The sequence below is a fragment of the Micropterus dolomieu genome, linkage group LG21 (assembly GCF_021292245.1).
Source record: "Micropterus dolomieu isolate WLL.071019.BEF.003 ecotype Adirondacks linkage group LG21, ASM2129224v1, whole genome shotgun sequence".
In the NCBI taxonomy this organism is placed as follows: Eukaryota; Metazoa; Chordata; class Actinopteri; order Centrarchiformes; family Centrarchidae; genus Micropterus; species Micropterus dolomieu.
Window position 1 is genome coordinate 11,117,659 of NC_060170.1, and position 12,605 is coordinate 11,130,263.

The 12,605-nt window shown below is 41.3% G+C and overlaps 1 protein-coding gene across 3 annotated transcripts in view; it reads right to left on the bottom strand.

Moving 5' to 3' along the window:
• Positions 1–12,605, bottom strand: part of znrf3 (zinc and ring finger 3) — a 67,617-nt gene that overhangs the window by 3,714 nt on the left and 51,298 nt on the right. For 2 of the 3 annotated variants that reach the window (XM_046034575.1, XM_046034577.1), the window contains exons 3-7: positions 6,925–6,999; positions 4,679–4,810; positions 3,345–3,455; positions 1,906–2,073; positions 77–179 (exon numbers count right to left, since the gene is read on the bottom strand). In XM_046034575.1, coding sequence (XP_045890531.1) covers positions 77–179; positions 1,906–2,073; positions 3,345–3,455; positions 4,679–4,810; positions 6,925–6,999 — 589 coding nt within the window. The remainder of the gene's footprint in view (positions 1–76; positions 180–1,905; positions 2,074–3,344; positions 3,456–4,678; positions 4,811–6,924; positions 7,000–12,605) is intronic. The other variant, XM_046034576.1, reaches the window with a different exon arrangement.

Below are 12,605 nucleotides of genomic sequence, written 5' to 3' on the forward strand. Positions count from 1 at the left end.
GAAAGAAGTGTTTCGGTTCTGAGTATTTTATGTAAATAAGAAAGCTAAATAGTCTAGATGGGGTGCATCAACTCACCAATGATGTTGTGTCGACAGTGGGGACAGGTGTGATGCTGGAGCAGCCAGGGGTCGACGCATTTCTTATGAAATCTGTGAGCACAGGGGATAACCCGCAGCTCCTGTAGGGAAAAACACAACAGGTGTTCTAACTTAATTGAAATTAAGTATACATTACAGCAGGTGGACAAAAACAAACATCTAATTCTCAAACAAGTAGGGAAAGCACTCAAAGGTTTTCTTTAAGCATTTTTGGGGGAAGAAAACCTGCGCTTACCTTACTTATTTATTAATTTTAGGATATTTGGTCCTGCCTGGTAGGACGTTAAACGACTTTTATGGATTTAATGTAAAAGGTAATAAAGAACAGTAATCCTGCATTGTTTTTGTGCAACGGTTAAGCTATGTTTCAGGGCTTGCACTAGCATTTCAGGCACAAACTACTTACTGTAAATCACATTTACAGAGGTAGCTGCATGTTATGTAGGTGAATTAGTGGAATGGGTCCACTAAAATGGGTCTAATTTTTAGGTCAACAAAAGACTACTTACAAAGTTGCCATATCAATTATGTACACGACAAACCGCAACAGGGTTTTATTCCTCAGAGGGTGAGTAAATGTGTGGTTGAGAGCGGCTGAATGTCCAGAAGGTGGCAGCAAATCTATACAGAACTGTCAATTGCGGTGATAGTTGCAGTCTAATCAACTTTTTAACTGAGGAGCCAACTTTATATCACACCACAAAACAAAACTGTTAACTAGATGCCATACAATTTTGATGCTTAATGTCACCACTTTCTGGGACAAAGCAAACAAGAGGCTTACACTTGAGGATTGATATGAGAAAAATGCAGCACTCTGTATTCAGATGGAGAATTCCAAGACACAAAAGCAGGAGCACTGTGAATATGGATTGTAATTTTTTTTTTTTCAAGTGAGAGGTCTTTGGCTGCCATAAATACTTTAGTCTGTGGCTTAATGTGACTCATCTTTGGGCTCATTTCCACTCTAGCTTTTGTTGCTCTGTTCACTGCTCAAAAAACGTCTTTGATGCCATTCAGCCTTTTATATCACCACTTCCTCTGTGCAATCCTGGCGCCATGCTTTATTGTGTTTTCTTCTCCTCTTTACCAAAGAGACACATAACCACAAAAAAACAACAACACATACACCAACCATGTCACCCTGGCCCTAAGGTTTGTCCCTCCAGCATCCATGCTGAGGATGAGCCATGGTGTTACAGTAAACCTTCAAAGTCCAAGATTAGGATACATATTTTGACAATGACTCCTTTTTTAAGGATTAAAGAAGGCCACACTGGGAAAACAGGAAGCATAATCACAACCCACTGCAGTCTGGGTACCGTTATCTCTCCAGGTGCTCTGAAAGAGTGAACTAAACATCTAAAAGTGCGCCGGAAATAATGTCACCGAAGATCGCAGGACTGCAGTCCGCGAGCACATCAGGGGAACTTCCATTCTATTGTCCACAAAACTGCATTATGTTTCATGTCTGCAGAATATGTAATGGAAAGAAAACAAGCTCAGTGGGTAGACAATCACACTAACACTGCCAGAGTTAAAAGGTTCGGCTGCCACATTGTCCACTTTTGTACATATATTACTACAAGTCAGCGTTCACCAACAGCAGATGAGGTTTGTTACTTCTGAGTTGAACCTTTTTGTGTCAGGTGCTTGTTACTCAGAACGCTCCCCCGATAAGAGAGTCTTGATACGAATGCACTTTTATAATGTTTTCACAAATAGTGATTAAAAATATATAGATTTTAAAAAGGCACAGTGCAATTTTAAAAATTCAAATTAAAAAGAGCAAGCGTCTTTTCTTACCTCCCCATCAATGTACTTCTCCAGACAGATGGCGCAGTCCGAGGTGGAGCTGCTGCTCAGTGAATCGGAGGTTCCACAGCTGCTCTCGCGCAGGCCCTTTCCTTTGGCCTTGAACTTTCTTGTCTCCATCTTTTCCAAGGCTTGGATGGCCATTCTATTCATGGAGCTCTGTAGTGGAGAGGAAGGTGGGACAGGTTCAGCGGGAACATCTGCACGTTTGATGAGCCACATTTAACTTTTAAATCTCTGTAGAATGGGAGCCAAAATAACACATTAAAATGACAAAGCTAACTTAGCAATGATGTTTTTAAGCAAACATCCTGTTAAAGGCTCAGAGTTTACTTTGGAACTGGGTTCCTCTTTGCTGGTTTAAGTGTGAGAGGGTTGATGTCATAATTTAAGACTTTCCCCCTTGACACAGTACATATTTTTGCAATTTTGACTGATGCATTAGCACCTCTCTCTATCTCTGACTCTGGTCTCTTTCTATCTCTAATTTGCTTCATGTTGCCTTTAAATTGTTACTTAAAAAGGTGACTGATAAGTTGACACATACAGAACTACTCTACTATTCGGATTAAACTTAATGAGTCACATGTGTAGCAGACATAGTGGTTTATAGCAATCACTGCCTGAATTGCTAGTGCATCACTCATGTACAAAGTTGTTGTATGAGTTAAACTAGGGTCTCCAGAGGGTGATTCTTCCTTTATGCTGCCTCATAATTAGATCAGCCTGCAGTTTTAAGGACATGTGGACATCCTGGTCTGCAAGAGAGCAATGAACTTTGCCATGAAAGTCACTGCCATCATAGGGTTTTCAGTGTTTTTAGTTCTTTTAGTAGTTATCTGTAGTCTTTTGAGGGCAAACCCAAATTGGATAAAAAAAATAGGGTAAACGATATTTACTCCACCAGCAGTTCATTAATTTTTCACATTTTGGGAAGGAAAGGTTGTTAAAATGTGCCAAAGTTGCCCCTGGTGTGAGCTGTTAATTAACCACCAAAGGAAGTCACGACCAAGTCATCCGCTGCTGTGACACACACACACACACACACACACACACACACACACACACCCTTACCCTTACACCGTTCAAACGGTTGCCGCTACAGGTTTTCTCATCTGTTATGACATTTATGTGCGTTTGGCTCCAGAAGCCATACTCTCATCAGCGTTAATTAAATGCTTTTCCTGACGTAAGCCTCCACTGAAACTGCTTTTTGTCAACACACAAGAGGAGTGGATCAGCAGCAGAGCTACCGTCGCCTGACTCAACGCCTGCAACTCCACGTGATGTCGTGTTGATTGGTAAAAACAAGGCACGGCACAGGCTTCGGTCCTATGTGACTCAAACTGAGATAATGAAAAAAGTTTTCTCGAGTTGTTTCTATTCACACTTCTGCTCTAGTGGTGATCTGTGTGTATTCAGACACTAACCTGGCTTCTCCTTTGCTTGAGTTTGATCTTGATGAGCAGAATGAGGCAAACCAGCGACACAACCACGAAGAAAGCCAGGAAGATGCCCATGTCAAAATATTCTGTGGGCTGCTGTGGAAAAGGAGGTCAACAGAAACACAAATTTGTCAAATAATCTTCACATGCAGCTGGTTAAAGAGGGGTTACACTAAAAGGGTTATTTGGCCTGAAAACTCTCCATTCACAGACAGTTGAGGATATTTGATTATAACTAGTTGCTCAGCACACCAGAGCAATGATGTGACTCATTCGACTCTTCATTATGGAAAGAAAAATGAGTCCTTCACACATAATTCGACGGTGCTTTCCTGAATAAATACATGGTTGTTTAGTCATGCAAGTCAATTCATTTCAGCCTCAGAATAATTCCATTATTGTGCCAATTCATGACAGTGTGTCAGTAATTTACTCAGGTAAGTGCTACATCTCTTACATAAAAGAGACCATTTCTGCAGAGTAGAGCGGAACCGTTCAGTCGGTTAACCGAGTATTAGATTAGATTCATTTTTCATTCAAACATGCTAAACATTAAGCAGTTCCAGTTTCTTAAATGTGAGGATTTACTGTTTTTCTTTGTTTTGTATCATTGTAAATGTATTTATGTTTGGGTTTTGGACCGTTGGATGGAAAATACAAACATCACTTTGGGTTATGGAAGAACTTGATAAGCATTTTTTGACATTACACAAACTAAGCGATTAATCAAGAAAATATTCAGCAGATTAACTGATGATGACAATTGAAATACTTGCAAAGCTACTGAGTTCACGACAAGAAAAAGAGCTGATCTACACTTTTTATGGAGGTAGAAGTCGACTAACTTAAGAGGTTGACACTTTCTGATAAATTCACCACCGAAAAAACTGTTTAAAATTCACTGAGAAGGGCCACATTGTTTTATTCTTCAGCAGAAAAATGTCTCTTATCAGACAGTCCTTTCTCTCGGGCTTTCATTATGTCAAGTTCTCTGACCTCAAAGTGTGCTGGTCTCTTATCAAATATTCCAAGCAAACAAACAGCTCTTTGAATACTGATATTAATCTCTCACAGTGCTGCGAAAAAGTCCTCTGCCTCGGGGCAGCGGAGAGCAGAGAAGAAAGGGAAAGGGTCCGATTTCACAGCTGGAATTTATGTTGGCCCTCACGTGTAAAAACTTCTCAATGCTGTTTGGTGCGTGGGCCTCGCAAACATGCTCACCTCTTCTTCATGTTCCTCACATGTGCCTTATATTAGTCTCACACACACATGCACGTCATCTACATTAAGTGGTTTGGGGTTTTGGCATGTGCTCTTACCCTCGGTGGTCTGTGTTGAATTCGAGCGCGAGCAACTTTCTGCTTGTTGACGATGTTCATCAACTTCACAGCGTCATTGCCCTTCACGTAAACCACCGGCCGCTTCAGAGGATCCTCTGCAACCTGGTTGAGCTGTGGAGAGGTGAGAAAAAATACATCAAACACAGATAAACTAATACACAACAATAATGAACTTACTTATCTGGTCCATAATAGCCTTTTGTTAAAGGGTTTCTCTACTGATTTTACACATGAGGTTCAATTAATCGTCATGAGTCAGCCTGTGTAAACGGATGTCTTCTGTGGCATTACGGGAAATGGAAAAGTGTTTTTCCAAGCATCACTTACTAGAGATTAAAAGTCAGAATATCGCCACCTGTGCTGCTCCAATTTTGATCTTGTTTTTTTTTTATTTTTTTTATTTGTCTCTTGTGTGTACCCGAACTTTATGGAAGGGCTATATTGAAACACCGGAGTACCCCTTCAACATTCAGAAGCTGCCATGTTATCTACAAATATATGGCACAGGTTTTGCTCTGAGCTAAAACATAAAAACCTCTCCTCTCTGTAGTGTGCCATGATTGCCTTAATGTTGTTTCAGATGTTTTTTTCCATCCTATTTTTTTTTAATTCTGGAGAAAATACTCAATGGTGTCAGCCATGCAGTAGTAATTATACACAGGACTCAGAGTGCAAGTTGTTGCTGCAAATGTAACAATCTGAAAATCTAAATATTTTAGGGGACATTAAGAAAAAGATTTGGAGGACTAATTCATGTCAACTGTCTGAATGTAAAAGGCCTGAGCTCTTTCTACCAACTAGGGGAAAGGACCTATAGGCTCAAGACATGGAAACTATGGTTGCAGTTTCCCTGAGGGAGCAGGGGGGGAAATAGTCAATGAATAGTATGTTCTGGCTTTCGAGTCGGTTGCAGTTGCAGTTACTCCTCCTCTCTGTTCTCCCCTCTGGTCTGCTGGTTGGAATCTGTAATTTGAAAAAGCCCACGGGAAATACCGAGGATATTCGCGTTTCTATTTCTTCTGCCGTCGTCATGTTCCCCAGTGAAATACTGTATGTTCTGGTTTAAAAGTATAGACTTTGAAACTTTTCATCCCTGCTTGAATCTGGTGTGTTGCTCCCGCTTTGGGAAGTGACTTTACTTTGGCCTCTGACAAATAATGCACCATTAAGTAAACCTATAAGTCAGATAATAAACTTTAAAGAGGAAAAAAAAAAAACTTGGGTATTACTGTTGAAAGAAAGTTAATCATAATTTACTTTCCCCAAAACAAAAAAAGTGTTTCAGCTACAAGCAGGACTTGGCCTCACATACAGTATAAATTGAGATAAAAAGGAAGTCAAGTACATTAACTTCATGAAGCTTCTCTCCTAATTTTGGCCCTGGGACCTTAATTCTCCCTAAGCTCCTCCTCCCTGCCCCTCGGCCTTGTGGGTCCTGTCTCTGCTGATCGGGCCGCTTTGACTGGAAAAGCCTCTCGGGGGAATTTAACAGAGCTGCACAGCGCTGCCTTTCATGTGGTCTCCGCGCAATCCCTTTTATCTCTCAGCTACGCGCTTTACGGCCCAGCGGCAGAGGAGGGAGGAAGAAAAAAAACCTGCAAGTCCAGGCCTGGCGTGGCGAGGATGAATACCACAGGAGAATTCTTGCGACAAAGGCGCTCAGAAGAGTAACTCGTGTATTATACCTCTCAACAGCACAGACACAGGAGCAAGAGTGGAGGAAGGAGGAATGTGAGTGTCTGGGTGTGGGAGACAAGAAATACACTTTGTTCTTACTGTAGCCTAATGTGTGCTCCCACAAATGTGCACTCAAAGACAGATCTATAGTCTCAGGGGATGAGGTAATGCGCGCTACCTGTGCAATTATGAGCTCAACAGAGTTTGGTCATGGTCTAGTGAAAGCTGAACTTGGATATCCATTTTCAGTCCTCTCAGCGAGCGGTGCACTCCTCCAAACACAAGTTGGAGAGCTCAAAAGGCCCAGAATGGTTGAATGAGCAAAGCTGATCCACATGCTTTTCAACAGGACTAAAGATAGACCGATCATTGTTTGTACAAACAGCACACAAACACAGCCAGTCAGGAGGGCCGGGCATGCTGCTAAGCTTTCTTCAGAAGTGAAAAGTGGAGCGTCTTTCACAGACAGACCGAGACAGATTAAAGCGGTTCAGTGTTGTTGAAACGTGAGTGTGCAAATGCCTGGGTAATTTTAGGTGTGTACAAACCTGGTCGATGGCATCCGGATTCTCTGACACATCAAAGATGACGGCTGTGGCTCCACGCTGCACTGCTCTCTTTGCCTGCAAACACAGAAAAAAATTAATCATTAGATGTATTTAACAACAGTGCAAAGAAAAAGTCAGGGTATGGTATGGTCACTTTAACAGCTGCACTGACAGCTTCTGTAAGATTCAAGTTTCCACATTCAGATTCACGCCACTAGAGGGAGTTCTCTGCCTGAGTGAAACCCTGTGCAGATCATCTGGAATGAGCAAATGAGAAAGAAAAGAGACAGATACCTGCAGGCGAGAGGTAAACAAGCCATTGATAACATTTGCTAGAACGCACATGGGTTCTGTGTCTCCATTTCGCTGGTCTTCATGATGTCACTAAGTGAATCTGCACAACACTACGCTACAAGTATGACAGAAACTAAGACAGTTTCATCCCCGTTTCAAGAACTAATGCATGCATAGCTCCATCTGATGCAACTCTGCATGGCATGGAGCTGAATTTGAATTGAATTCTGCTGTGCACGCTCAGGAAAAGTTGAATAAAGTTATCAAGGATTTCCAACTGCTAAAAATGCGAGCGCCTTTCATCTGAGAGAAGGGAAAGTCACAGCACAGGGGTCTTTTGAAGACTTCTGCTAAAGGCAAAAGATAAAGGAAATGCTTGGATCCGCAGAACCCCAAGTATCTTTTTGCAGAATCCAAATTGGTTTCCCCTCGTCTGAAAAAAAAAAAAAAAAAAAAAATTCCTTTATCTTAACTCCTGTTTTTCCCTTACAACCCGTTCTCACCCCGCTTGATTCACGGTGCCCTATTTAGACAACGTTTTGATGTCAGCACTACATGATCTAAAATAGCGCAGCTGGGATCATATCCTAGTATTATCAAATGCCCTTGGGTTCTTGCCAGCGCTCTTCATAACTGGAGGGGGGGGGTGAAGATCAAAGTGACAATGTACAGTGCTGTGACTCTGCTGCCGAGTGGCTGGACAGTGTCACCGCTCCAGTCAGCAGGCACTTACAGAGGACACAAACAGAGAGGAGAAGTGAAGTGGTATGTGCGGAGGAGGCGCAATTGCTCTTTTCACAACACATCATGTTGATTTTGGAGACGACAACTCTCCACAATGGGATACTAAACACGTTTCTGCATCTTTTGCCCGAAGAGGAACGAGAAAGGGAGTTTAAACTGACCAAATCACCACTACAAACAACATATGATGTACTATATACTGCCACCAGCCACCAGAACAGAAGTCTGAGGAACTCTACTGGAGGGATGAACAGCATTCGCCCAAATGTTATTGGTATTTTGATGATAGTGGCAGCGAGGGCTGTCCAGCACGTCAGTCCGAAATTTGTCATCTCAGAAATGTTCCCACAGGTGTTCAAATGGGTCTGGCGGCTGTGAAGGCCACAGCATATAGACACTGTTTTCATACTTACTGAGCCATTCAATGACTCCTCATTCTCCATGAAAGCTTCTACTTTCCTTCCTCGTCATAACCTTGTTACTTGGTTGTAATTGAGGGCAGCAACTAACGATTATCTTAATTATTCATTAACCTGTCCTCACCTGGTTAATGTTTGGGCCTACAAAATGTCAGAAAATGGTGAAAAATGGCCACCAGCAGTCCTGTAAGCTCAAAGTGAGGCTGACACCAAAGCGTTCCAATTCATAACCGAATCACAATAAAATGTTTTGATATTTAAACGACATCCTTTCAAGTGTTAACAATTATTTTTCTGTCAACCGACTAATCGTTTCAGCACTTCCTGTAACCATTATTCCTCTTTTTTTAAACACACTGTTTACTGTATCACCTGCAGTTCGGGCACAGATGCTTCTGACATGTTGCAGCTCTGTTAGTTGTTTCCTGCTGTGTTAAACCTCAAATCAGAGTGCTGATGTTCTAAACTCTTGTATAGCTGATGAATGATAAGAGGCATGCAATGTAATCTGATCCATTTTTCTAACTGTAATTGGGACATTATCTTAGATTTCCTTTTCCGCAGGGTTATGACATTATTTTCCCTACTCCCTGTGTGTACTATGAGTCTTCAGAAAGAGGTTAATGATTAAATATAGCTGTCCAATAGAGTAGCGTGTGTATCTAAGGTAGGTTTGGGTTCAACTTTACAACGTTTCCAGTCAATATACCCGGCAGCCTTCTATTGTTTAAAAGCAGTCTTCTTCTTTTTCCTTCAAAGCAAGAAAGACAACCGGAGGTATGTGCATTCTCCAATAACTGTCACTCAATAATGACACTAAATATAGAATACATTTGATTTTTAGAACTAGCAACACACATGCAGGCCTGCCCGGGTCTTCTTTACTGCAGTGGGATTACTACTGCATGGACAAGTCACAGCAAGAGCAAAACAGAACTAACAAAAGGCCTTATAATAATAATTTCTAAGGGGTGGCATATGTACCACACTCTGAATCCAGCTTTGTGTGTCAGCTTCAGGAAGATTTAAACACGTCATGAGTCACCTCAAGAGTGTTCGAGCTACGTCTCAATTAGCTTTCCCATTGGTTTAATCCACAGATATAAGATGTTTATGAATCTGGCTTTCATAGCCCATTGAAGACTAATTAACTCCGCAAACTGATTTGATCTTTCTCAGCAGTGTATGAAAGCCTTGTCAAACACTGAAACATAAAAAACAGTGACGGGCTATAAATGCACGCTCTTTCAGCGTTCTTTCGTCCTGCCTCCTTTACATAAACTAACATCGCTCTTTTCTTTCTTCTTTCACTTTTTTGTACTTGGAAAGTTCAAAAGCAAGCAGAGCAAAATCTCGCTCGGCTTTTCCCTCTCACCCAGTTTTCTCTCAGCTCCACGCTGCCAGGCTCCAGCCCCATTTAATTCAGCACAAGTCTGCTCCTTTGATGTTAGCTCTCCCCGTTAATAATTAATAGCTCTTGGTAAGACGCTTTGAGAAGAAAGAGATCTCCCTCCTAAAGAATCTCCACTCGGGCAGGCCTGCGCTGCAGTGCAGGGACTTGCCTGACGACAACAAAAATGCACCCACAGGCAAACTGGCTCTCTTAAAAAACATGACATATCCTTCCCAACCCTATAAAAAAAAAAAAAACTAACAAAAAAAAAACAACAACTACAACCTCGGACACCAAAGACAGGATAAATACTTCTTGCTCTGCGACTGTTCTAATATACATTTGTTTCTTCTCTGGACTTTGTGATGTTGCTAAAAACTTAACACTTCAGTGAGGAAATGCTGTTTTCTTCACAGACTTGAATTGGCTATAGAATTTCAAGTGGCAGAGCTCCCGTGTAAGGAGATATTGTGCAAGCAATTTGAGACAGCATTCAGTCCTCTGCTGCAAACATTTAAAAAAGAAGAGCGCCACGCTGGAAACGTAAGCTTTCATTCATACCAGTTTCATTGAGATTGGATGGGAATTTCGAGAGCGTCTGTTCATTAAGCTCATCGGGGGTGACGTCGATGCAAGTTGACATTTTGATCTTCTCACTCATGATTAAATTTGAGATCAAGACACAAAGACGTTAGTTATCACATCAAGACGAAGGCTGCGGTAACTCAGAGGAATTGTTAATAAAGTTCAAATGCTCCTTCTTCAGCCATAAGACTTTGTACTCTGATGGTTGAAAAAGGAAAGTCTGAAGGTTCTTAACAATTTCAATGCCTGAGAAAGAAAAGCAAGTATGAGTTTGGCGAGTAGCGGTTTATAAGATTTCAGCTTGATACAATACACCTGTAACTATAAATGAAAAGGGTACAATGTCAAAGAAAAAGACTGTGTTGGAAAGTAACTAAAATTTACTGTAGTAGTACTCTTTACTGTAAAATATTGAGGTACTTCAGCAGATATTGTACTTTACTCCACTACATTTACCTGACAGCTGTTGCTGGCTACTTTACTGATTAAGAAAAAAAGATATGATAACAAAGTGTTGTTTTATAGCTTATCATATTGCTTAACATTTAAAACCTATGATTCCCAATCACCCGCGACCCTGTACGCAGGATAAGCGGTTGACGATGGATGGATGGATGGATGGATTCCCAATCATTTTTGCTTGTGACCCCCTCACAAAAAAAGCAGTTTCCAGTTTGGGCCCCAAAGAAGTATTTCTCTACTAAACTTTTCACACGGTTTCACAACTTTTTGAGTCCCCCAAAAATTCAAATAATCAAATATTCCACAGAAAAAGTAGAGGTTTGAGTCCTAAAGTCCTAACAATGAATACAGATTTGTATAGCAGAACTTTGCTCTTTCCTTCTTAGCCAGATTTATCTTGTGACCCTTTAGATGAAGGCCGACCGTTAGGTTTTGAACCACTGGACTAAGCTACTCAACTTTACACAAAGTAGTTGAAACTAGCTTTACCTCAACCAGTTACAACAGTAAAATGCTAGATGCCGATTAATGCACCAGTAACAATCTAATACTATAATCACGCACCACCACTGGAGATGAGTAGGAAGAAGGTAGGTAATCAAGAACTTGACATTCTACAAAAAGTACAGTGATAATATAATCATAGCTGAAACATATTCACTGGTCCCCATAGTTTGTACTCGATCCTCAAAAGAATCTGGGGAAAAAAATCAATCTTGGAGAAAAAGTACAAGTGAGAGACAAATAGGAGGGGCGGACCAATAGGAAGAAATCAAGTAATCCCCTCGAAGTCCCACACAAAGTGCACTGCTAATATTTTTCTCAAAGCTGAAACATGATCTCAGGTCCCCGACAAGAGTACTTGATCAGTCATCCATGCTCAAAAATCAGCTAAAAAGGTCAACCAGAACTGCGCGCTGGGGGGAGTTTCACAGGTACTTCACTATACTACAGGCTAAACAAACTTCCGGCTGGCTCAGAGGCATGAGAATTAGGATACAACCTTCCATGAGTGAACAGAAACCGCAGCAGAAAGTACTGAGAACCCAGTCTAGACATAGAGGAAAATTAAAGCTATGTTTAGCATCCCTAAGTAAGCCTGCCAGCTTGTAAGATCTGAGGGAGAGAAATGCTCACTCGTCTGCTCACTTCATCATTCACATGGACGGAGGATTCTCAAATTATGACGCCAGCTCATACAGTTACAAAACAATGCAAATATGTGTAAAATATGTGCGCATGCGTATAAATACGCATGTGAAACAGACGATTATATGCTCACATGCACATGACAAACACACCTGGATTACACCTGCAACATCTGGCTCATGCACCAGTTCATCTATCACATCACTCCCTCTTTCTTCCCTCCTTTCTCTTTCCTCCTCCTCCTCCTCCCTGCTGCTGCTTTGCTTTCTCTCTCTCTCTCTCTGCACCGCTATAATTAAGGCAATTAAGTCTTCAGAAGACTCTCCACTGCTATTATGCTGTAATTTCATGTTGCCTCCTGGCTTTATGGTTTATTAAAAGATAAAGGCATACTTTTCTCCCATGGATTTTCTTATATGTGGTCGCCCCCTCTTTCTTCCCTCTCCTTCCTCGCTCCCTCTCAGAGCAGGCATGTGTGCCAAGACATTATTTACATTCAACTAAAATAAAATCAAAGTTTTCATGTGACTGGAAGCCTGTGCAACACGGAGAAAGAAATGAAAACTATGTCTGAAGCAGCTCTTCCTCGTTTATTCTCCTGTACATAACATGCTTTTTGCACATTAAGTCATCTT